This window comes from Heterocephalus glaber, unplaced genomic scaffold (genome assembly GCF_053883595.1).
Source record: "Heterocephalus glaber isolate CG9 unplaced genomic scaffold, H.glaber_assembly_v1.0 deba00000347, whole genome shotgun sequence".
Taxonomy (NCBI): Eukaryota; Metazoa; Chordata; class Mammalia; order Rodentia; family Bathyergidae; genus Heterocephalus; species Heterocephalus glaber.
The window spans coordinates 60,822,540-60,849,691 of NW_028258143.1; the positions used below are offsets into that span (position 1 = coordinate 60,822,540).

General features: G+C 36.0%; 1 protein-coding gene across 9 annotated transcripts in view; it reads right to left on the minus strand.

Annotated features, from left to right (window-relative positions):
- Positions 1-27,152, minus strand: part of Cerkl (CERK like autophagy regulator) — a 126,534-nt gene that overhangs the window by 62,767 nt on the left and 36,615 nt on the right. For 8 of the 9 annotated variants that reach the window (XM_087201155.1, XM_087201153.1, XM_087201129.1 and 5 more), the window contains one exon: positions 7,959-8,201. The exons of the other annotated variant lie outside the window; for it this stretch is intronic. Coding sequence is in view for 6 of the 8 variants with exons in the window: in XM_087201129.1 (XP_087057255.1) it covers positions 7,959-8,201 (243 nt within the window). In the remaining 2 variants the exon portion in view is untranslated. The remainder of the gene's footprint in view (positions 1-7,958; positions 8,202-27,152) is intronic. 9 annotated transcript variants of the gene reach the window in all.

The following is a 27,152-nucleotide window of genomic DNA, read 5'->3' on the forward strand; positions in this document are numbered from 1 at the left end:
AATATGAAATTCTCCTACATCCTATCTGCAACTGTATTCTTGGTAAATATGCCATGAGGGGTTCTGCGTACAGTCACTGAATCAATCTTTGCTGGCTCTGGCCACACATCAGAGTCACCGAGAGGACTTCCAGAGGAGACCTATGCCTGAGACCCATCTGAACCTACTTAGGCAGTGCCTCTCAACTTTCAGGTTTAAAAACAGCACGTCCTAAGAAGAATGAAAATTTTAAAAAGGAAATTCATGTGTACCTATGTCATAGCACAATTTTTTAAATTGTATGTATTCTATTCTTTTGTTTTCAACTTCTCTTTCTGTTTAAACATTTTAAATTACTATGTATTCTGTTATGCAAAGTTCTTGGGGGTCTGATGGTACAATTGGATATGTCTGTAGATCTTACTCTAGTGAGTTTTCCAAAGAGCTAATTGCAGAAATGGAAAAGGCTCCAAGTGCCAAGCTAGCACGCTCTGGGTTCAAAACAGTTATTTCTCCTTTTCTTTAATTAAGCAAATTTTACACGGAAGTGATGTTTCCACACAAATACACACTTTGAGCTGCAAATTATTTTATCCAATTGAACGTTTGGGTTAAAGATATTTTCTAAGTTAATCACCTTTGAAAAGTTAAGCAGCACTATCAGTGACTCAGAATTTAGTAGAAAAGAGTTTAATTTTACTGTGTCCTCAATATCCAGATCACAAACCGATAGAAAAATCCAAAGAAAAAAAGTGAAGTAAGCTTCTTTTAATGTCAATTTCATTACTTGGTTTGATAAAAATACAAGTTTCATCCAAGCATGGGGGCTCATACCTGTAACCTTAGCACCTTGGGAGGCTGAAGCAAGAGGATCATAGGTCTTAGCTCAGCCTGGGTAACTCAGTAACTTAGCTAGACCCAGTCTCAAAATAAAAAATAAAAATAATTCATTTTAATCATTATTTACACTTTCAGTTTCTTACATCAGAGAAACTATTCGGTATTTACACATGTCTGTCCTATTTATTTCACTTAAGAGTATCACCTCAATGTGCATCCATTTAATGGGAAATAGGAAGAAAAGGTCCAAAGGGGTAGGGGAAGTGGGAGGGGTAGGCGAAAGGAAAAAAGGGAAAGGAAAAATTATGAGAAAAGGAAAAATGGAAACAAAGCCTTTGTAAATAGGGAGTGGTAGAGGGGTGAAGGGAGGACAGGAAATGGAGAAAAAGTAAGAATCAAGATATGTCAAGTAAAGAAAGATACAAGCACCCAATAATAAATGTAAATGTACTGTATACCTAAAATGTACCAATAAAAGAATCTAAGGAAAAAAAATTAAATTAAATTAAAGTGAAAAAATAAAAAGCAGCACGAAATGTATTCCAGTGAAAAGGCCCTGGGTTCAATCCCCAATACCATACAAAGACACAAACATACATATATATATATATATATACACACACACACACACATATATGTATATTTTGTATGTTACATTTATTAATTGCAAATTGGTTTGTAAGCAGTATCTTTAAATTTATGGAAAGGGAAAATTCACTTAAATATATATTTAATATGCAAATATATTTAATAAGTGTCTTATTGAAAAGAATAAAATTATATGGGTATCCTCTGATAGTTTAAACTAAGTGTACAGTTGGGCAGTCAGAAGACATTCTGAGGCCTGTGTGTGCTTCAGGCAGTTCGGGTGAAAAGGCAGGATGGGTTATAATATTCTAATGGCCTATCATCCTTATGAAAGACTAAATCAGGGATTTTCAAATGTTTTAGTTTTGGAAGGTTTGTTCAAATGAAGCATTACTCACAACCAATAAGAAGTGGAGACACCGCACAGACTCCAGTCTTAAGCCACAACAGGAGGTGGATATCACAATCTTTGTTGGCCAGAGTCTGTCAAGTGGGGCTGGACTTTGATACAGACATAAGGAAATATGTACTGACTCAGTTTTCACATTATTTGAATGAATAGGTAAATATTTACACAGTAAAAGCATATAAAAGTGACATGCATGATTTAATGTCCAATTCAACTCATCATAAACTAGTCTTAAATCTCTTTTTCAGTGTGTCAGAAGAAAAATGACTTGTATTTCATATATAACACCCTTGCGGAAAACATATCCCCAAGGAGACAAGTTTTGCCTATTCAAATAGTACACAATCAAATGTCTGAAGCTATTATTCTTTTGACACATAGCAACTGGTCACTTAAAGGTAATTACTACAGTACTGATTTCTAGTTTGTTTTTCCCTATAGGTACCTCATTTGGCAGCATATCTAAGTAAGAGCTTCACATTCTATTCTTTTGCTAAGAAAAATTGTGCCTGGCTCATTTAATTGATGATACAGCTTTGACAACAATAGAAAAACAAAAAAATGACAAACCACATTTTGCTATGATTTTCTTATACGGGAAAACACCAAAACTGAACAAAAGCAATGTTTTAGAAAGTCCTGATGTTTTCTCTCAAGGGTGCCACCCACAAAGATTAACATCCTTATTATGTGGGACACAGACTCCATATCTGACTCCAAGCTAGGGAAAATTACTCTTCTTTGGAATAAAAAAATGGAAATTTAAATAAGTTTTCTATTTTCTTTAGGCTTCATATCTCGAAGTTGAGTGAGGCTACTGAAAGAATATGAGAGCAAGGTACCTTATAAAAACAAAATGAATTAAATCTGGCTCACTTCTATTTGCTTAATCTGTGAAATTAGCATTTAGTAATGAAACAGAAAACCTGGTATCAGAATAATTCACCCAAATTTGTGTTAAGATACCTTTGTTAATTGCCTCTGGGTAACTATAAAACATTAGAAATCAATTAACAAAAGGTAAATAACAAAATTCAATAATCCCACACCAGTGATAGCAAACCTATGGCACATGTGCCATAGAGAGCTGTTTGTTATCACTGACAGCTCTAAAAGGTTTGCTATCACTGTCCTACATGACAAGAGCCCTTTTTTTCTTCTAACATTTGTTCTCTATTTTAATGAGTATCCTCCCAAGATTGTATGTAGTCCTTTGCTTTTTAGAAACTCTGCCTTAGTTACTTTTTCTTTGTTGGGACAAAACACCTTACACCATAAATTAAAAGAGGAAAAGCTTATTTTGGCTTACAGTTTGTAGAGGTTTCAGTCCATAGTCAGCCGGCTCTAAGGCAGTGTGGCATGGCAGTCAGGCATTACAGAGGATAAACAGTCCATGGAAGAGCAGACAGGAAGCGGCAGCAAAGCAGGAACAGCAAGCCTCCATTTCCCTTTTTATCCCATTGAGGCTACAAGACTTTTGGGTGGTGTCACTTTCCCATTATCCACACCCAGAACTATGCTAAACCAATAACTAATTTAGTTATCACACCCTTAATCCATATTTACACACCCTTAATCCACTCCCACACTGGAGATCCAGCCACCTCCGAAAAGCCTCACCTATGAGTTCAAGAGGCTTTGAGGGGACAGCTAGATACAGGCCACAACAAACTGTATTCCATTTCCTCCCAAACATTTATCTATTCCCATCACATCAACTCTTCTTCACCTCTTCAAAACCTCCCCTCAAAGTGCCCCGCACCTCATGCCTTCTGCTAGAGTCTCGTAATGTCCCACATGTGTCTATAACAGAACATCTAGCCTTGAAGTCATTGTCCTGATTTCATTCTGTTTGTTTGACAAATCACATAAGCATAAAGTTGTAGTTTTTCTTTTCCCTCATTATTTTTAAAACATCTTCTTTGCTAGAAGGCCTCTGCAAAGTTTTCAGGATTTTGAATATAACCTGTGGTGTTTTTTATTTCCTCCTGTATGGAGCACCTGGAACGAAGCCCATGTATATTCACTAACATCTAGTCTATAATTTCTAGGGAAGAGGCTGGTTTAGGGTCCACAGGAGCTTTCAAGTCATCATTTCTAGGAAACCCAAGTATGTCAAAATGGTTTTGAATACAACTGAATATATCTAGTATACACCAATGCTGTGTTTTTGTTTGTTCTGAGACAGGATCTTACTATGTAACCTAGGCTGGCCTTGAACTCACTATGGAACCCAGGCTGGTCTTGAACTTGTGGCCATCCTCCTGCCTCAACTTCCCCACTGTTCCACTACTAGTACTACAGCTATGCAACACCATGCCAGGCTAGATGCTGTATTTAAAAGCTATGCATACTAGTCTTTGTATCACAGGTATATACAAAAAGCAAAAAAATGACTTAAATTACTTTCACCAAAATGATTAGTCTTAATTAATTTGTAAAAACATTTACATTTCTGGATCAATAATAAGTGCATGTTTCACTGAAAATAAAACCTAAGTGGAAACTGATCAGCCTTGAAAACCAGAGATGTCAGCCCCAATCACCCTATTCTTCCCTTACTGCCATACAGGGTAGCCAAAGTGAGGCAGGTAAGGCAAGGGTAAGCTGATTGGGGCTGACATTTTTGATCTCTAGTTTTCAAGGCTATTTTCTTGTTAGGTCTTATGTTGGGGGAAATGGTATTTGTAATTCCTATTTGCTCATAACTTCATTGTGGCCCTAAACACACTTTTAATACAGTGAATTTCCTTGTCTGTCTCCAGAGCAAAAGAGTTCATGCAAGGGTACATCTCCTTCATTTTTGTGCTCCTAGTACTTGAAACAAGAGTTTGATGCAAAATGTGTGGGATGAATGTAAAATACTGTACTGCATTCCAGCTATAAAGTTATGATGACTTTTCCACTACAAAAAATTAAAAAGATGCCATCCAACTATGCTCAGAAAATTGAAATGTGAAAGGAGTTAACTCATTTTCAGATAAAAATAGAAAGTGTTCTAGCACTCTTATTTTTATAAACCTACAATCACCTAGTCACTCTTCGTCAATTAGACTTAAAATCTCAAGTATTTGAGTTGCTTTCTTCTTCCCTTCTGGCATTGCCAATTTGTTATTTTCCTGAAAATTCCTCACATCTTATTTATTGCTCTGATTCAAAGTGTAAATGTAGGTATTTAAAAATATCTCTTAATATACAAACTATATTAAGATTGTGATTATTAGAGTAATTAGACTAAAAGACCAACTACAGGGCCAGGGATTTAGCTCAGTGATTCTGCCACCTGCACCAGAAGCGCAAGGTCCCAAGTTCAATTCCCAGTACCCAAAAAAAAAAGACCAACTACTTGAAGCTTGATGGTCTTTTTCACGTTTTTCTTATTTGAAAAAAGATGAGGGCTGGGTAAAAAGGCTGGCAGGAAAAATTCCCAGTTGTTGGATACTGACAAAATCAGAATAATTCAATGCAATTTTAAAAAACAATCTGTTGATTTCACTGGCAGAACCATTTAAAAGCAAAGAATCTGGACTTAAAACTGAGATGTCTGATATTTTACAGTAAATCATATGTAGTTTTGTAATGTAAACTTCTGTCCATCACCTCCCAAATTTGAATTACCTCCAAACACCAATTCTTTAGGCAGGGAATTCTTTTGAAGGTTAGAGAAGTGAGGTCAATTGACCAATAAACAATCATTATTTGCCAGATTTTTTTTTTTTTTTTGGTACCAGGGATCAAACAGATTTGATGCACTGTGTCAGAGAATAGAGACTGTGAATGTGAGCTTGGGGAGAAATGCACACAAAGGCCTAACCTGTAGAACGCGGAGCCAGAGAACACCAGGGAAAGGCAGGCAACAGCCCTCAGCACAGCTGGAAAGGGCACAGCATCTACTGCACTTAAAGGAGGAGGTGTGAGCCAACTATTACGGGCTCAGATGGAGGCACTTAAACACTTGGATTACACAGTTCGAAAGTGAAAGAGACATCAGGAAAAACTGTAAGATCATAACCTTAAAAAGAAGTTGCCCATATATGAACTGGTGGAGAGCTCTGGAGCATGGCACATTCACTTGTAAATGGTGAAGATGACTTGAAGCTCTCTTGAAGGGGAGTGCCAGTAAACAGAAGGGGGCTCCTCTTTTAAGAACTGCATTTCACTTGGGCGCAGAGGTGGGGTTTACTCCATCTTGATTAGGTTCATTCTCATCAGAGGATTTCAACCTTGTGTCATCTATCTGCTCTGCTTGCTTTCAAAAGTTAACATATTTGCTTTTAATCAGCAAAATAATTCTACCCCAGGAACATGCCAGAGAACATAACCCTGTATGTTTTGCTGTCTCTCATCAAAATCAAAAGTACAAAAAGATACATCACCAGAGGACGACAGCTTAAAAGATATGTCAGTTGTTTATCTTTATAATTTGTCTATATTTCAACCCTAGATCAGATCAAAACTTCATTCATTAAGAGAAATATCTGGGCAGTATTTTCACAGGGCTTCATTTGGTTTTGTTTTTGACAAGTCCCTCTACTCCAGTAAAATTGCTTTTACAGAATTGAGCTTTGTTGTGATTTCCTTTGCTTCCAGGTTATTGATTTTGTGGGTGAGATGTATTGAAGAAGTTAGCTCAGCCTGATGCTTCATAAGCCCCCTGGGAGGGTCTCTCAGACCTTTAGGGGAAGGACTCGCTTTATAGACCTTGCACGTCTTATGAATATTTAGTCATGTATACATTTAATTCAATTGAAATCATTAATTTTTCATTCGTAAATTATCTCTTTTGACAAGAATAGGAAATAATAACAGTATAAAAGACCCACTGCTAAAGTGGAATGTGTTTAGCTCACTGCACACATTTTCTGTTTTCAGAGAGATGAACTAAACTATGGCCTCTGTGGGTTTCTATCTTCTTGAAAAAATCAAGTTTCTTTAAAGATCTCAAGAGGCCCACAAGGAAGCATGGGCTGCTTAGTCTCCTATTTTAGTGCAGTCACTTCTGCTTCTCTTCATGGACATAACCTTAGTGGCTGCCAGTGAGGATCCTCACAGCCTTGATTCATTATCCTGGACTGGGAAATTTCTGACATCACTGTGTGCCTGCTCTTTGTCTGGCACCCATCTTTGTCCTGAGTTTTCTAACCCCAAACTGTACCATCAGTGCATCAATAGCTACAACAACTGCCTTTACCCTTTCTAATCTGGCAAGAAGGAAGAATGGGCTAAAAGAAAAACAAGCAAGATTTGCAAATCTATAAGAGGAAAAACATCAACTGTAAAAATCAGGTTTTATTTTAGCTATATAACCCCTAGAAATCAAATTGTGTTACAATTCTCTTTTATTTTTAGAATTCAAAATATAAACATGCTATAAGTTTCAGACACACTAAGTTCATTATGAAGTATATTCTAATAAACATGTTCTTAGATGACCACTCTCAATTGACATACTATAAAACATAGCCCTTCAAAGATTTATCTTCAAAAAATCTTATTTTAAAATATTTAGTACATACATGTACTTATGATCAATGTGTAGATGGAAGGAAAATACATTCTAAAATGAACTCAAGAGGTATATGAATAGAACAACAGACAAGTGAATTAAATTAATTGTTATTTCCAATTATAAAAGCTTCTTTGTGAATTTGGTCATTCAAGAGGTAACACCTAAGTCTTTCTATGGGACCAGCATCACCTTGATCCCAAACCCAGGCAAAGCTCCTACAAGGAAAACTACAAATCAGAATCCTGTATGAATATTGGTATAGTAATCCCCTTTAATAAAATAGCAAATCAAATTTAATAGCACAATAAAATGATTACTATTACAAGGATTACCATGACCAAGTGAAGTTTATTCCTGGAATTCAAGGATGGTTAAACATGAAGGCCAATCAAGTAATCTATGACTTCAACAGAATAAAGGGGAACCTATGATCGTCTCAACTGAAATAGAAAAAGTACTTGATGAATCCCATACTTTCTTCTGACAAAAACATCAAACAAACATGGAATAGAGAAATATGATCTCCACATAATCAAATATCCTACCATTTATACCCATAAATATAACATGTTTAGATTACAAACTACAACAAGGAAACTATGCTTATTAAAAATTCTGATAAGGAGAACTCACCTGCCAAAATTTTCTTCAACTCTCTAAACCATATGTCACAGTGCTCTTCACTGTAATTAATCAGATCAAGTGTAGAATCCTTTAATTTATTGTGTTCCTTTTTCAAGCAGATGAAAAGTGTGATGCCTAATAAAGTGCCACTTCCTTGCTGTTTAAAGAAACAACGCCGTTTCAGTTTCACTGAGAATATGTCTTTGAGCTCAATCGAGTCTTCTTTACATAGCAGATCAAACTTGGAATCACCTGAAAGATTTAAATCTTCAATCAAAATCATTACATCCAGATTTTCAATGTATGAGTAATAGTTAAACCTACAAAATCTTTATCCTTAGTATTTGTATGACTTTTTTTTCTCATCAGCCCCTGTTTTAGATGGAAAGGTAAGAAAAGAAAATCAGGGTCATTAGAATAAATGGAGACAGTTCCTGCCATACAAGGCCTAACATAGCATTCAGAAATTGAGAATATTTAATACATGAAGAATTATATGAACATAAAGGGGTGATCAAAAATATGTTTAATTTTTTAAATTATTACAGTAAAAGATACATTGCCTTTAGTCCTTAAAATACTCCTCTAGCTTTGAACACATTCAATCCCAAAATTCTTGCTAGTTTCTGAAGCAGTTCTGGAATTCCTCTTTCAGGAGCATCTTTATGAGGAATCCTGCTGCCTGGTGCCATGGAACAGAAAGGTGGACTCCTAAAAACATTAAGATGTGTCTTCAATCCACCTTTTTCACCAGATTTGACACCACATGACTTTGGCTCTTCTTCAAAGTCAGGAGATCCAGGCGGCCATGACAGTGCAACCAAAGAAACTCATGAGAGAGGATTTCAAGTCCTTCAGAAAGTGGCAAGCAGGCCAAGATGACTAGCGTCTATAAGTCAAATTCCTGGAGAAGGCTGCACAGACAGCAAACTCTAGCTTTGCTGAGTGCCTCCTAAAGTCCTCACTAAATGTGAAGAGGTGTGAAGCCAGAGACAGAACTGCTCACAGGCTTAACAAACAATGCTGAGATCACCACTGTTTTCCTATCAGTCAGAGAGGAAAAACACTGGAAGTCATGGAACATCCCAGGAGAGTATTTAGAAGAGTACTGGCACACTAATGAGTTGACTCTACCTAATAAACCTAAAAAGAAAACCTCAAAACGATCTCACTATTTCTGAGTAACTTATAAAGTACAAGAATATTCTTAGTAATATAAAATACCCTGCAATTCTCCATGAGAACATTCACAGACACTGAAAGATATTTCAGTCAACCCTACAAAACTAGGAATGCAAAGGAGAAAAAGAGTCTGACCATCATAGGAGAAAAAGTCATGACCTGAAAGAGATGCAGAAATGGCAGGGTGCTAACAACAATGGAAAGCTGAGGTCCTCACACCACTTCTTCAGCCCTCAGAGGCCGCACAATGCTATGCTTAGATTGGAGCAAAGACTCTCAAGAGCTTTAAGCAGTTCCTTGTCTGTGTTCCCAAAGAGTTTCTGACCTCTGCCAAGCATCCTACAAATCATCCTCTGATTGCTCATAAAACACAGATACCACTATAGGAGAAAGAAAGAGGAAGCCCGTTCCTCAGTGGTGATGGCAGTGGGAAGGTTGAATCCAAGTCTGTTTCTCAGGCCTGTCATTTCTTCAGAGGCTCAGATTTCAGGCCCACCTGCAATTTATTTCTGTCGTCTTTCAGTGAGCTAAGAATCAACCACTCTCACAGTACCAACACTACAAGATTTTCTTTGTATAGTAAAACATTCTTAGACAATCACATTATAATCATTACTACAATCAAGGATTCAACTAATCAATAAAATGTTCATATTTGAGCAAAAGTGCTCTGCATACTTTTATGAACCAAATGATTCAGCCCATATTTTTTCTCTTCACAGTGCTGGGGATTGAACACAGGGCTAGGCAAGCACTGTGCCATAGAGCTCCAGTCCAAACCCACCCCTTTTCTATAGATAATAATCAATTAACCTGAGTTAGCAAGACTGACTTTTTCTCTGGTACAGCAATTCTTAACCTACTAGTCTCAGAACCTCCTTAAAATTTTAAAGATTGGGGGACAGACAACCTTTCTTTGGGTAGGTTATATCTATCCATTCATCCCTCTTTAGAAATTTAAATTGGGATATTTTAAAGTAACAGATACATACCCCATACTCTTGTAGGGGAAAAGATGATAAACATAGCCCATTAACTCTGCAAATTCCACTGTGGCCTTAGAAGACAGTGAAAGGGAGAAATAAATACGTTCTTAGTAATATGTACTAAATTATGAAAAATCTTGACCTCACTAATGCTTTGAAAAAGTCCCTGGATCGCATTTTGAAAACACTGCTTAGAGCCGGGCATAGTGATGCACAGCTGTAATCCCAGTGACATCACAAATCGAGGCAGACTTCACAAATTCAAGCCCAGACTGGCCAAATTAGTGACTTAAGGATACCCTATCTTAAATTTAAAAGAAGGGAGGTGGAGTTAGAGATGTAGTACAGTGTGAAGGCCCTAGGTTCAGTCCACAGTATAAGAGAAACAGAGATAGAGATAGAGAGACAGAGACAGAATATGCATATAAAACAAGGAATAATGGAGGGAAATAAACAGGGGGAAAAAAAAAGACTACTGCTGTAAAATACTGTAGATTTTTTTCCCTTTGATCATATCATGAAGTTATAACCTCTTAAAGACTCAACATTCTATTTAACTACAAATTTTGTTTCCACATTTATACTCAAAATTGTCACCAGTTGACTGGTGAGAATCTTTCTAACCTAGCTCCTTGCTGTAACCCATAGATGTGTTTGAAAATAGTCTTTCTTAGCATAGTGTCCTGAGCTCATCTGTATTTCTCTGGAAGTTCTTGTCCTTTTAGGAAAGAATATTATAGAAATTGGAAGCTGGCTGGTGTGGTGCTATATATAAGGGAAACTAGATTCATTCATAGTAAATCAGGACTACATTTGAACTGGTGATCATGTAACCAGTTGAGCAGGTAGGCATATAGTCAGGGTCTCCATAACACTTAGGCAAGGCCAGGGTTATCTTATCCCCTTTCTCTACTGTTAAGAATGAAAGGAAGTAGCCTTGTCAAAGATCCTAGAAAATCCTCACTCTGTGGCATATAAGGGACTATGTGGTAAATAGCGTCCTGTGGAGTTGAAGAAAATTTGTCTTCCATAGGGGAGTCCTGCTGGGTGTCTGCCTCATATGGCTGAATGTGTACAGATAAGTTATGTTACTTTTCCACCTGAAGAAATTCAGAGGTTAGGTTATATTTTTCTAGAAATCAGTCAAACCTTTAGTAAAGTTGAACATCTTTCCATTTATTTTTAATTTGTATTTCTTAAAGAGTTACCTCTATAAATGTTTTTCCTCTTTCTATTTGGTTGGTTTTTTTTAAACTAATAATTCATAGTTCAAATAATCTTGAAATTAGACCCTTGCTATATATTATGTAAATAACTTCTAGAGTAATTTTATATTAGCTATGATGTTCTGTCACATGTAAATTTAGTTTTATGTAGTCAAACATACAACACATAAGAGCACAAAAGAGAAGAGGAAAGAAAAAACAAACACTCATTGAGGGAAAGAAAAATGAAATGAAACACTTCGCTTTTCATTTAAAGTCTCATACTATAGTCTGGATTCTTCCATATGCCTGTCCTTTACTCCAGTTAAAAGTAATTCAAAAACAACTCCAACTGGACAGCTCCCAGCACAGAGGAGGCCTCTGGGTTGGTGTGCCACAGCTCCCAGCCCAGAGGAGGCTTCCAGGTTGGTGTGCAGTGGCTCCCAGTGTGAAGGAGGTTTCCATGTCAGCATGTCACAGCTCCCAGCACAGAAGAGGGCTCCGGGTCCATGAGCCACAGCTCCCAGCAGGAAGGAGGCTTCCGGGTAGGAGTGCCACAGCTCCCAGCACAGAGGAGGTGAGCTGCTCGGGCACAAGCAGCAAGGCCCCCCACCCCGAAATGAGAAGACATGTAAACAAGCCTCAGAAGCAGACTTCCAGATCACCTACAGCAACCCCAAAGGGAAACGAGACAGAACACTCTGATACTCAACAACCTGGACTCCCTGAACTAGCAATGAAAGAGGATCTGGAAAAAATGAAAATGGAAATAATTTCTCACATAACAGCAGAGATTGTGCCCATAGTGCAAGACATGATTAATAAATCTAGAGAGAACACAGATGAAAAAATAAGAAGAGCTGAGGAACATGATGGAATCCCAACATAGGAAACAAATGGAATCCATAAAACAGATACAAACAGATTTCCAGGAGATTAAAAACTCCATTGAAACTCTACACAGCAGAATAAACCAATGTGAGGACAGAATTTCAGTTACAGAAGATAAGATTGCAATTAGTGACTAGGAAAAGTAAAATTGCTTTAAAATTGTAAGGGAACACAAGAAATCAATCCAGCAACTGCTAGATGATGCAAAGAAGAATAACATAAGACTGATTGGAGTCAATGAAGAAAGAAGAGAGAGTGCACATGACATCAAAGAAACTATTCACAGAAGTGATGGCAGAAAACTTCCCAACCAGGGGAAAAGCAATCGACATACAGATAAGCGAGGCATATAGGATTATAACTAGCCTTGATCAAAAAAAATCTACACATAGGCATGTAATTGTTAAGATTCCAGAAACCCAACAGAAGAACAAAATTCTACAAGCAGTTAGAGAAAAGAAAATAATCACATACAAAGGAAAGCCCATCAGAATCACAGCAGACTTCTCAATGCAAACCCTCAAGGCAAGAAGAACTTGGGGTGACGTATTTCAAACCCTAAAGGGAAACAGCCTCCAACCCAGATTGATGTACCCTGCAAAACTATCTTTCAAAATTGATGGAGAAATAAGGTACTTTCATGACAAAGAGCACCTTGGGAACTTCATGAATACCAAAACAAAACACCAAAAAATTTTGGACAAAATCCTAGGAAAAGTCAACAAGGATCACAACCCCAGGAAGCCCAGCAGAATGAATCCACTGGCCACAACAAGAAATTAAAAGCAAAGTGGGAGAATCAAACAAAAAGAAAAAGACATGACAATGATAACTCAATATGTATCACTTATAACCATCAATGTTAATAGTCTCAACTCACCAATCAAAAGAAATAGACTGTCACAATGGGTCAAGAAGCAAGATCCAACAATATGCTTCATACAGGAAACACACTTAATTCAAAAAGGAACTCATAGACTGAAAGTTAAAGGGTGGAAAACAATACTCCATGCAACTGGAACCCGAAAAAAAGCAGGAGTGGCTATCCTCTTTGGAGACCAAGTGGATTTCAAACCCACATTGATTAAGAGAGAAAGAAGGACACTATATCCTTATAAAGGGAAAAAGCCAAGAGGAAGAGATGACAATCATAAATAATCTATGCACCAAACACTAGTGTACCCAACTATATAAAACAAATACTAACTGACATGAAAAGTCATATATACACTAATACAATAGTAGTGGGGAACCTCAATACCCAACTTTCACAAATAGATAGATCAACTAGTCAAAAAACAAGCAATGATATACTAGAACTCAATCAAACTCTTGAACAAATGAACTTAACACGTTTATAGAGTGTTTCACCCCACAAAAATCAGAATACACATTCTTTTCAGCTGCACACGGGTTGTTCTCCAAAAAAGAACACATACCCACTCATAGAACATATTTAAGTAAGTGCAAAGGAATTGAAATTATCCCCTGTATATTATCAGACTATAGTGCGATGAAATTGAAGATCAATAGCAAAAGAAACTGCAAAAACTTCATAAACACATGGAAATTGAACAATACACTTCTGAATAACCAATGGGTCACAGAGGAAATTAAAGAAGAAATCAGACAGTTCAATTAAATGACAATGACAATACAACATATTGGAATCTATGGGACACAATGAAAGCAGTCTTACGAGGAAAATTCATAGGAATGAATACTCATATTAGGAAAACAGAGTGAGCTCAATTAAACAACCTGATGATGAACTTGAAGCTTCTAGAAAGAGAAGAACAGGACAACCCCAGAGCTCATACAAGGGAGGAAATTATAAAGATCAAGGCAGAAATCATGACAATGGAGACTAAAAAAGCAATACAAAAAATCAATGAAGCCAAGAGTTGGTGCTTCAAAAGATTAAACAAAATTGACAAACCCTTAGCCAACCTTATCAGAAAAAGGAAAGAAAAGGCCTAAATCCATGTAATTAGGAATGAAAAGGGTGAAATTACAACAGACCCAGCAGAAATCCAGAGGATCATCAATACCTACTTCCAGAAACTATATGCCAATAAGATGGAAAACACAGAAGAAATGGACAGATTCCTAGATACGTATGAATTACCAAAGTTGAATGAAGAAGTCCTAAAAATTCTAAACACAATATCAAAGAAATTGAAAATGAATTAAAAACTTACCAACCAAGAAAAGCCTAGGTCTTGATGGCTTTACCACTGAATTCTACAAGACATTTAGAGAGGAACTACTGCCACTACTGTTTAAAATCTTCAGTGAAATTGAAGGGGAAGCAATACTCCCGAATTCATTCCTGGAAGCAAGCATCACCTTGATCCCCAAAGCAGAGAAAGAACCAACTGAAAAAGAGAACTATACGCCGATCTCTCTAATGAACATAGATGCAAAAATACTTAATAAGGTATTGGAAAATAGAATGCAGATCATCAAGAAGATCATACACCCTGATCAAGTGGGATTCATCCCAGGGATGCAGGGATGGTTCAACACATGCAAATCAATCAATGTAATACACTATATCAAGTTTTGCAGAGCCAAGGACAAACACCATATGATCATCTCAATAGATGCAGAAGAAGCATTTGACAAAATCCAACGTGCATTTATGATAAAAACTCTACAAAAAATTGGAATAGATGGTCTCTACCTCAATCCGATAAAAGCCATCTATGAAAAACCAACAGCCAATATCATACTAAATGGTCAAAAACTGAAATCCTTCACACTAAAATCAGGAACAAGACAAGGACATTCACTATCACCACTCCTGTCCAATATCATTTTGGAAACATTAGCCACAGCAATTAGACAAGAGAAAGAAATAAAGGGAATAAAGATAGGAAATGAAGAAGTCAAATTGTCATTATTTGCAGATGACATGATACTCTATATTGAAGACCCCAAGAACTCCACCAAAAGTCTTCTAGACTTAATAATGAAATTCAGTAAAGTAGCTGGATACAAGGTCAACACCGAAAAATCAATAGCTTTCCTTTGTACTAACAACAGACTCACTGAGAAATAGGGCAAACAATTCCTTTCACAATAGCATTGAAAAAACTGAAATACCTAGGAATCAACCTATCAAAAGAAATCAAAGACCTCTTTTCTGAAAACTATATCACTTTGAAAAGAGAGATTGAAGAGGATATCAGAAAATGGAAGGACATCCCTTGCTCCTGGGGAAGAAGGATCAATATAGTGAAAATAGCCATACTTCCAAAATTGCTATATAGATTTAATACAATCCCAATTGAAATCCCAGTAGCATACTTCATGGACCTTGAGAAAACTATCCAAAAATTCATTTGGAACAAGAGGAGACCCAGAATAGCAAAAGCAATTCTAGGTAAAAGAGACATGGCAGGGGGTATTACAACCCCCAACTTGAAACTATTCTACAAAGCTACTGTGATAAAAACAGCATGGTACTGGCAAAGAAACAGACCTGAGGACCAGTGGAACAGATTAGAAGATGCAGAAACAACACCAGACACACTCAGCCACCTCATCTTTGACCAAGGAGCCAAACACCCTCACTGGAGGAAAGATAGCCTCTTTAATAAATGGTGCTGGAGAAATTGGGTTTCAACTTGCCAAAGACTAAAACTAGACCTATATCTCTCACCATGCACTAAACTAAAATCTAAATGGATTATAGATATAAATATTAAAACAGAAACACTGAACTGGCTGGAACAGAGGTTAGGTAGAACTCTTGAAGACATTGGGGTACTAAAAGACTTTATGAACAAAACTTCAGTTGCCTGTGAACTAGCACAAGCAATCAACAAGTAGGATCTCTTCTTACTAAAAAGCTTCTGCACAGCAAGAGAAACCACCAGCAGTGTGAAGAGACAACCCACAGTGTGGGAAAAAAATTTCACCAGTGGTCCCTCAGACAAAGGTCTACTATCTCGAATCTATAAAGAACTTAAAAAAAAATCAGACCTCCCAAATTTAAAGACCCAATCAAAAAATGGGCATCTGAAATGAACTGACATTTCTCACAGAAAGAAATAGAAATGGCAAATAAACATATGAAAAAATATTCAACATCACTGGTCATCCAAGAGATGCAAATGAAAACAAAGCTGATATTCCAGCTCACTCCAGAAAGAATAGCTGCTATCTAGAAATCAACCAATAACAAACGCTGGCGCAGCTGTGGGGAAAGAGGAACACTGCTCCACTGCTGGTAGGAGTGTAAACTGGAGTGTAGACTCATGCAACCACTATGGAAATCAGTATGGAGATACCTCAAAGAACTAGAACTGGAAATCCCATTTGACGCAGCTATTCCCCTGCTGGGTATCTTCCCCAAAGAATTAAAAGAATCATACCACAGTGATATATGTGCACCCATGTTCATTGCAGCACAATTTGTAATAGCTAAAACTTGGAAATAGCCCAAATGCCCATCAACTGGAGACTGGATCAAGAAAATGTGGTTTTTAAAAAATAAAATGGAGTACTACTCAGCTATCAAAAGCAAGAAATTAGAGACATTTATTGCTAAATGGATGCCCATTGAGGCAATACTCTTAAATGAAATAAATAGGACACACGTGTAAATACCAAATAGTTTCTCTCATGTGAGAAACTGAAAGTGTTAATAAAGACTAAAAGGTATAATAAAGTGAAATAGGAAGAAAAGGGGCAAAGGGGAAGGGGAAGTTGGAGGGGTAGGGGAAAGGAAAGAAGGGAATGGAATTACTATGAGAAAATGAAAAATGGAAACAAAGTCTTTGTAAATAGGGAAGGGTGGAGGGCTTTGAAGGGAGGGCAGGGGAAGGGGGAAAAATAAGAACCAAGAGAGATTATGTAAAGGTGCAAATTTCCAATGATGAATGTCATTATATTGTACATCTAAAATGTACCAATAAAAGGATATACAAAAACATTTTTTAAAAAAACTACTCCAACTTAAAACCCCTCATACATTGCAAATTTAAAGATATTAACCAACAGCCAACATCATATTTAATAGTTAAAACCAAAATTTCCAGGAATAAGGAAAAAATATCAACTATCACCCACACTATTCCTAATTATTTTAGACATTCTGGCTAATTACAGCAAAAAAAATAAAGTAAGTGACAATAATGGACGGGGGAGGGGACTGAAGCTGAAACTATCAACGATATCACAATATATCTGTAAACTCTGAAAGGATCAATTTAATCATTAGACCTAATAAGAATATGCAGTAAGGAAACAAGTTATGTTTATATCTATGAAAACAAAATGTAGATGCATAGACCCCATACTAATTAGCACAGTATACCTAGGAATAAATTAGCAAAATGATGCTCAACTTGAATGGAGAAAAAAGCCGTGCAAAATTCACTGAGCTATACTGCATTCCAAGATTACATAGTTTTCATACCAGCATTCTCATTATTATACATTACTTTATAATACTAACAGTCCAAATCTCAGTGTTATTATCTCTGATGTAAGGAAGAGCAAGGAAATTGATAAATGATTTGCAAATTTTCTCAGAATAATAAAATATATTACATTAAAATTTTTAAAGGTAAAGAAGGGGAGTACATGCTCTGTCAGATATATTTTGTAATGTTATAATTAAAACATCTGGAAACAGAAATGAATGGACCAGAGAAACATTTATATACATTTTAAAAATCACTTATGTGATAATGGTGGATTTTAAGTTCAATGGGAAATAGTAAAAGGTGATTTGAATTGGTTAATCTTTTGAAAAGAAAAAGTAAAGCCCTATCTCATAATATATATCAATATTTCTATATTTAAAAGAAATTTATATAACCATAAATTAGAACAACTCTAAGCATAAGTCAAGGCAGACATACAGAGATCAAGATAATTAACATAAAAATGATGTGATGCCTATAACATCCTAAAGACCCATAAAGAAAAGTCATAGGAAAGGTCAAATGGACAGAAATATTTATAATGGATGACAGTTATATAATCTATTTAATCAAGAAAAGAAACACTTAAATGGAAAATTACATAAAAGGCCCAAGCAGGCATTTCACAAAAGAAGAAATGCAAATTGACTGATGAACATATGAAAAAGTTTATCCTAATTAGTAATCAAAGAAATGCAAATTAAAACAACAAGATACCACTTTTTGCCTTTTAGATTGGCAGAAGATCAAAAATAAGGCTCAGTGATGGTACAGCTAAAGGGAAGTAGTCCCGGTGCTGGTGGTGATGCAAAAATGGTACCTGCTGGAGAACAAATATGTATCAAAAGATCTCAAAATGTTAATTGCAGCAATATTAAAAATAGCAAAACTATTTGAAGTAATATGCATGCTCTTCAATCGAATGGCTGAATAAATCACACGTGTCTTCTGTAGCTCATAAGTGAGCACATGTCAGCTGTGCATTCTGGTCTGGAAAGACATTCAGGTTAAGAGGATAAATGAGTGGAATAACAGCAAATTGCACAGTAATCAGTGGGGTTTCATTCCATTTTTATTAAAAGGATATTCTTTTAAAAAGAAGAAACCCAGCAAAAAATAAACAATCAATATTGGTTACCTATTAAGACAGAGGTATGAGGTAGGGAATATGAAGTTTTTCTAATATACTTCCATAATTTTTCCTTCCAAAATCAGTACATTATTTATTTAATTGTAGAAAAGGAAAAATGCTATAAAGTATGAATGATTTTTGACCCAACATTTTAATTCCAGGAATTTAGTCTAGCAAAAGCAAAACCCTGCACAATTTAGCTCCAAGAAAGCCTACCCAAGCACTATTTGGCCAAATCATAGAAACAACCTAAATGTGCTATAATAGAGTACTAGTTCTATAAAATATATTTATAAAAAGAAATGCTATAGAGCAATTGGAATATAATACTCTAAATAGAAAGATGTCCAAATCAGCACATTTCCATTACTATTTCATGTATATTTATTGAATACATGTAACTTTGTATGCATAAAATATGAATATTCATGAATGAATGCAGAAAGATAATGACTTTTTTTGTATTAAATTCTTTTATTGGTACATTATAAGTACACAACACAATTACATTTCTCATTGGGAATTGTACCTTTACATAATGCATCTTGGTTCTTATTTTTTCCCCATTCCTAGCCCTCCCTTCACCCCCTCCACCCTTCCCTATTTACAAAGACTTTATTTCCATTTTTTCCATTTCTCAGCATTTTTCCTTTCCCTTCTTTCCTTTCCCCAGCCCCACTACCCCTACCCCTTTGGACCTTTTCTTCCTATTTTACATTATCGATTATTCATTCTAATCATTAGTACATTTTAGGTATACAATATAATGACATTCATCATTGGAAATTTGCACCTTTACATAGTTTCTCTTGGTTCTTATTTTTCACCCTTGCCCAGCCCTCCCTTCAACCCCTCCAGTCCTCCCTATTTACAAAGATTTTTTTCCTATTTTTCCATTTTCTCATATTAATCCCAATCCCTTCTATCCTTTCCCCTAGCCCTCCCACTTCCTTCCCCTTTGCCCCTTTTCTTCCTATTTCACATTACCTATTATACATTTAGTCCTTATTTACACTTTCAGTTTCTCACACCAGAGAAACTATTCAGTATTTATACATGTGTGTCCTATTTATTTCACTTAAGAATATCGCCTCAATGTGCATCCACTTAGCTATAACTTCAATGAAATTGAAAGGGAAGCAATACTCCCAAATTCATTCCTGGAAGCAAGCATCACCTTGATCCCCAAAGCAGAGAAAGACCCAACTGAAAAAGAGAACTATAGGCCAATCTCACTAATGAACATAGATGCAAAAATCCTTAATAAGATAATGGCAAACAGAATGCAGAAGATCATCAAGAAGATCATACACCCTGATCAAGTAGGATTCATCCCAGGGATGCAGGGATGGTTCAATATACGCAAATCAATCAATGTAATACACTATATCAATAGAGCCAAGGACAAAAACCATATGATTATCTCCATAGACGCAGAAAAAGCATTTGACAAAATCCAACATGCATTTATGATGAAAACCCTACAAAAAATTGGAATAGATGGTCTCTACCTCAAACTGATAGAAGCCATCTATGAAAAACCAACAGCCAATATCATACTAAATGGGCAAAAACTGAAATCCTTCACACTCAAATCAGGAACAAGACAAGGATGTCCACTATCACCACTCTTGTTCAATATAGTTCTGGAAACATTAGCCATGGCAATTAGACAAGAGAAAGAAATTAAAGGAATAAAGATAGGACATGAAGAAGTCAAATTGTCATTATTTGCAGATGACATGATACTCTATATAGAAGACCCCAAGAACTCCACCAAAAGTCTTCTAGACTTAATAACCAAATTCAGTCAAGTAGCTGGTTACAAGGTCAACACACAAAAATCAATAGCTTTCCTCTACACCAATGACAGACTCACTGAGAGAGAAATAAGGCAAATGATTCCTTTCACAATAGCATCCAAAAAACTGAAATACCTAGGAATCATCCTAACGAAAGAAATCAAAGACCTCTTCTCTGAAAACTATGGCACTCTGAAAAGAGAGATTGAAGATGATATCAGAAAATGGACAGACATCCCCTGCTCCTGGGTAGGAAGGATTAATATAGTGAAAATGGCCATACTTCCAAAACTGCTATATAGATTTAATGCAATTCCAATTGAGATCCCAACAGCATACTTCATAGACCTTGAGAAAACAATCCAAAAATTCATTTGGAACAAGAAGAGACCCAGAATAGCAAAAGCAATTTTAGGTAACAGAGACATGGCAGGGGGTATCACAATCCCCAACCTGCAACTCTACTACAAAGCTACTGTGACAAAAACAGCATGGTACTGGCAAAGAAACAGACTTGAGGACCAGTGGAACAGATTAGAAGATGCAGAAACAACGCCAGACACACTCGGCCATCTCATCTTCCACAAAGGAGCCAAACACCCTCACTGGAAGAAAGATAGCCTCTTTAATAAATGGTGCTGGAAAACTTGGGCTTCAACTTGCCAAAGATTAAAACTAGACCTGTATCTCTCACCATGCACTAAACTAAAATCAAAATGGATTAAAGATCTAAATATTAAAATAGAAACTCTGAACCAGTTGGAACAGAGGTTAGGTAGAACCCTTGAAGATATCGGTGTAGGAAAAGATTTTATGAACAAAACCTCAGTTGCCCGTGAAGTAGCACAAACAATCAACAAATGGGATCTCTTCTTAGTAAAAGGCTTCTGCACAGCAAGAGAAACCACCAGCAGTGTGAAGAGACAACCCACAATGTGGGAAAAAATCTTCACCTGCTCTTCCTCAGACAAAGGTCTACTATCTCGAATCTATAAAGAACTTAAAAAGATCAGACCTCCCAAATTTAAAGACTCAATCCAAAAATGGGCATCTGAAATGAACAGACATTTCTCAAAGAAGTAGAAATAGCAAATAAACACATGAAAAAATGTTCAACATCACTGGTCATTCGAGAGATGCAAGTGAAAACAATGCTGAGATTCCACTTCACTCCAGAAAGAATGGCTGCTATCATGAAATCAACCAATAATAAATGCTGGTGGGGCTGTGGGGAAAGAGGAACCCTGCTCCACTGCTGGTGGGAGTGTAGACTGGTGCAAGCACTGTGGAAATCAGTATGGAGATACCTCAAAGAACTAAGACTGGAAGTCCCATTTGACCCCGCTATTCCACTGCTGGGGATCTTCCCCAAAGAATTAAAAGGATCATACCACAGTGATATATGTATGCCCATGTTCATAGCAGCACAGTTTGTAATAGCTAAAACTTGGAAACAGCCCAAATGCCCATCAATTGGAGACTGGATAAAGAAAATGTGGGGTTTTTTTAAATAAAATGGAGTACTACTCAGCCATAAAAAATGAGAAATTAGAGACATTTATAGTTAAGTGGATAATGGCATTTTAGCTAATTTGCTTTATATGAATTTCTAATTTTTCTACAGTGAACGTATTTGTGATTAATTGAAAAAGATAAATTTTTTTTCTTTTTTTTGGTACCAGGGATTGAACTCAGGACCTTCTGCTTGCAAGGCAGGCAGCAGAACCACTGAGCCAAATCTCCGGCCCAAAAAAGATAATTTTCTTTGCTTATCCTAAAATTGTTTCTGGTCACTTTACTTATTATAATTAAAAAATATCCATTCCCTCAAAACAGTAAGGGCAGGTAATATTTAATGAGCATGTACTATAGGGCAAACATCATCCTATGTGCATTACAGTATTATTGCATTTAATGCTTAGAACAATCCTATAAAAAATAGATGCTTTTCCCTAAAAGTGAAGGAGCTAAAGACAGAGGGAACTATCCATGGTCATAGACATGGGAGAGGTCAGATCCAAGATTTGAGTCCAAGAATTTGGTTGATAGCAGCAATGTTGCAAGGTCCTTCTACAAGAAAACACATTCATGGAGCCTCTCTTCTGTTTCTGATATTGTTTTATATTGTGGCATAAGATAATGGCAATTTTACACATTTTAAAGGTACATATACTCTTGAATTTGGTCAAATATATACACCTATAGCTATGATCTTAATAAAGACACAATTTTTTCATTAGTACAGGAAGTTCCCTCAAGTAATTTTCCAGTTAATCCCTTATAATCATTGTTTTATCACTCTCGCTCACTGCCTTTTCTAGAACTTCATGTAAAGTATGTGCTTTCTGTATCTACTTTATTTCACTATAAGGGTTTTTAGATTTATTCATATTGTCCTCAAACACTGAATGGGAATGAAAAATGCATAGTATAAATAAGATTACTAATAAAGAATTGTTATTCAAAAAACAAAGAAAACCTATTATCTGCCTCTTTTTTGAGGATTTATTAGATCCACTTTCACCAATCTCCAACTATTTGCTTCTCTTTTTAGGATATTTTTATAATGGGTTTATTTTCCCCAAGTGTTATTAAGGTAGGATTGAAAGATAAAAACTGTACATGTGTTTATGGTGGACAGTGTTATACATATATTATACATACATGGACAGTGTATACATATACACAGACACACTGTGAAATGACTAATTTGCATAGCCATCACCTTCTTTTGTGAGAACACTTGACATCTAATCTCTTTTAAATTTTCAAGTATACATTAATTATAGTCACCATGCTACATAGCACATCCAGAACTTACTCATCCTGCTGAACTGAAACTTTTTACCCTGTATCCAACATCTCCTCATTGTCTCCTCTCCCAGACCCCGACACAATTGCCATTCTATTTTGACCACCTAGGAGTTCAACTTTTTTAGTTTCCACATATAAGTGAAATCATCTGGGGTTAAATCTAATTAAAAAGTAGGTGAATCTTATCTCTTAGGAAAACTGCAAGACAGAAAATGTATACATTGACTGAGCAGTATTTCATCAGAAATTGAGGTAACCTTCAAGAAGCTACTAGGTTAGATTTCAACAACAGAACCCACAAGTGAAAGCTCTGGCCATCCCCGAATCAGGCTGAATGGTATTTCCTGCTTTCACCACTCAGGCTCCCAGTCTCTTGCACTTCCTCACTGATTACAATCTGAGCTTTGCACATGAATGGTCTTTCTGCCAATGTGACAAGAAGAAACAAAGAAGTACAGATTGAGAATAGTTTTTATTGCGCATGAAAGTATGCATAACTGATTTGTGAATAATGTTTACAAGTGCTAACAACAGACAGATATTCTTCAGTACTCTATTTTTCTCAGTAGCTCTATAAATCTTCAGGAGCCAGTATCCTACATAGAAATTCTGATCTAGTGTTCTTTTCAGCAATGCTGGCCGTTTACATGATATAATAAATATACCCAGTTCAAACCACAGGGTTCACTTGATCTGGAAAATAACCAATACCCAACATGTGAAGATGTGTACTACAGTAGGTTTAAGGGGATTGCTTTCTTGCTCTGAATCTAGTATTCATAGATAAAACTTGTTAGAATTCTGTGAACTTGAGCTTAAAATGTTTTTATTTAAAGGCATGGACCTAAATATTGTTTAATCTGTCATCAGACAAGGTGGTGCTTTGCTATGCTTTTGTTTAGTTTTTGGAGTTGCTAAGCTGTGAACCTCGGACCAGCTGCCTCCACGAAAGTGAGGTGAGGCAGAAGCTTCCTAAGGCTCCTTGGTAGAGAGCCCTCAGGTAATCTCCACAGGTTGGAGTTTGAGAGATCATGTGATAGGATAAACTGAAAAGCTAAGGTCATTATTTCTCCTCAACCCCCACCCTAGAACTCCTTTCAATACTCTTAGAACATATAAATACTTATGATAAACACGATTAAAGAGAAAAAAATAAACCATATTTTAAGTCTATTGTTTTGAGTATCTGTTTCTGTCACGGGAAAATATTTTCATAATTGTATGCAAAAATCCATATTTTCATGAACAACCTAACACAGAGCGGCTGTAGATTAGAAGTTCAAACAACAGTTACTTTGGGGCATGTATTTTAAATATATCTTTACTTTTACCCTAATGTTAAAACACAGCTTTAGTGGTAAAAAAAAATATGAAATAAAACTTCATTTATAAATTGATAGCTGTTATCAGTAGATAAAAACATGGAAATCTACAGACCCCTTTCTGTATGTCATGAAAATTAAATCCTTACAAATGATATATAACGTTGCCTGGTGGCATGTGGTTTATTATTTGAAATCTATTAGTTCATTAGTATCGTATTGGTTATAGCTAGTTGTTTCAGAACATTAACTGTCCTCTCACATTACTTACAGAGATACTGGGGACCATCTGTTCTTGCAAGGGATTTAAGTATATGTCTATTGGATATCATGCTATTTATTTAATTCAACACCCACTTCCTATTGTTGTATTTTCAGGGGGGTCAATTTAATTACAGAGAATAAAGATAACCTCTCCTGGCAAGTTACCCTGTCACCATGAGAGCAAAGCAGGACCTGCTTAAAGTAGGTTACAGCGGCTAATCAGAAGAGCAAAACCAACGACACTTAAGAATATTTAGCAAAGGTTTAACAAAAATAGAACAGTGAATGGCACTTTTAAAAATATGACTGTAAGCCTAGGGCTTGTCTAAATCAATCTTGGCACATCTGTCTGATGCAGACCGTAAACAGGATTAGAGCTGGACTGATCTGCTTGGTGCTAACTGTGCTCACAGCCTCTGCACATGTCTGTTTAAAACACTGCCTGAAAACCAGGCCTCCTGATAGATGGTCCCCACAACAGCAGGTACACTCATGCTCGCAGTGTATTAGACATTGAGGAAATGTGATGGTAACCATTTTCTTTGGCTCTTTGAAATTACTTATCTAATCCCCTCATTAAAAATACAAAATTCTGTTTGGATATACCACACACTGAGAGAAATCTGTGAAGCAAGGGACCAATAAATTTGAACACACTTTCATCATAAGAAGAAAATACAATTTAATTGTTAATAATCAGGTTAAACTAGGGTTTAAACAAACAGAGCTCCTCCTAGTTGACTGAAAACCCATCACAATGTATTACTAACTCCAAGAAGCATGACATGACATTTGTTAGCAGAAATGCTTAAGTTCCCAAATATATACATGTGTCAAGAATGACAATGAAGAAATAGTATTCTTATCTATTTAAAAAATTATGCAGGAAATGTTCATCTTCCTTTCCAAGAAAAACAAAAAACTTCCAATTCAATATTCAAATGTTACATTTTACCAGATCAAATGTGAAATTGATTTTTAACAACTGCAATTTTTTACTTACATTATTTTTATCATGTTTTAACAACTACTCTTAAGAATTTCAGCATGCAAAGATATATAGGTATCTTTGAAAAAGTCCAAAATGAACTCAAAAATAGGCAAGAATTTTAAATATGTTTTGAGTTTCGAATTATAGCAAAGAAAATAGAAGGAAAAGTGGAAACAAAGCTGTAAAAAAAGAGGGGATGAGGGGTTTAAAGGAGGGGAGAAGATTAGGGAAAAAGAATCCAGATATATTATGTACAGGTACAAATTCCGTATGATGAAGGTGATCATTATGGACATCTAAAGTGTACCAATAAAATTAACTAAAAAAACCCTAAGACATAAATAACTGAAGAAAAAAAGCAAAAATGCTAATTCTTTATTCAGAATTACATGTAATGCCTACAATGTGAAAAGTGATATTAACAATTTAAAATTACACAATTTGTTTAATCATAAATATCACATACAAAATTGACCTATTAAAAGAACATTAAGTAAAAATTTAGGCTACCTGACTTCCAAGCCTAGAAATCTTCTGTGCTATACTTTTTTCCTTAATATATAACTTATTCATGTTCTAAATAGCTCTGGGAAATCAAAATTTTTCCTTAAATCTCTGCCACTAATAAAAGCTACTATTTTATACGGACAAATATTCGAGAGAAATTGGCAAATTAAATCATTTAAATGTTTAAAATCAACCACATCACCTTCCTCAGAAGTTCTGTGTATTGTAGTTTCAGGGGGCATGCATTGTCAAGACCATTTCTGTAACACGGAAGACGTTATTGTGATGTTGACATTTGTACTGGTGGTACGAAAGCAATAGTGGGTAAAATTGCCATTAGCAGGGATAAAGGCATCGCCATCAAATTTTATTAATTACCCCTGCATTCTTCACTTCCTCAAAGTAAGTTTTAAAAAACCAGAGAGAGTAGATGTTTTCTAAACCTCTACCTTTGTGTGCATTTCCTTTTAATATAGTTGGGGGTGACATGGGAAATATGCATGAAGTATTTCCACCACAAGTGGAGGAGACAGACCTCTTCAGGAAGAGCACCCACACCCATTGAGTTGTGATTGACCTACCCATTTTATATGGAACACATTCTTTGACTTAAAAGCTCAACTGATATGGCTGATAGAACTAAGACATGACTCTTTAGCAAACATTGTC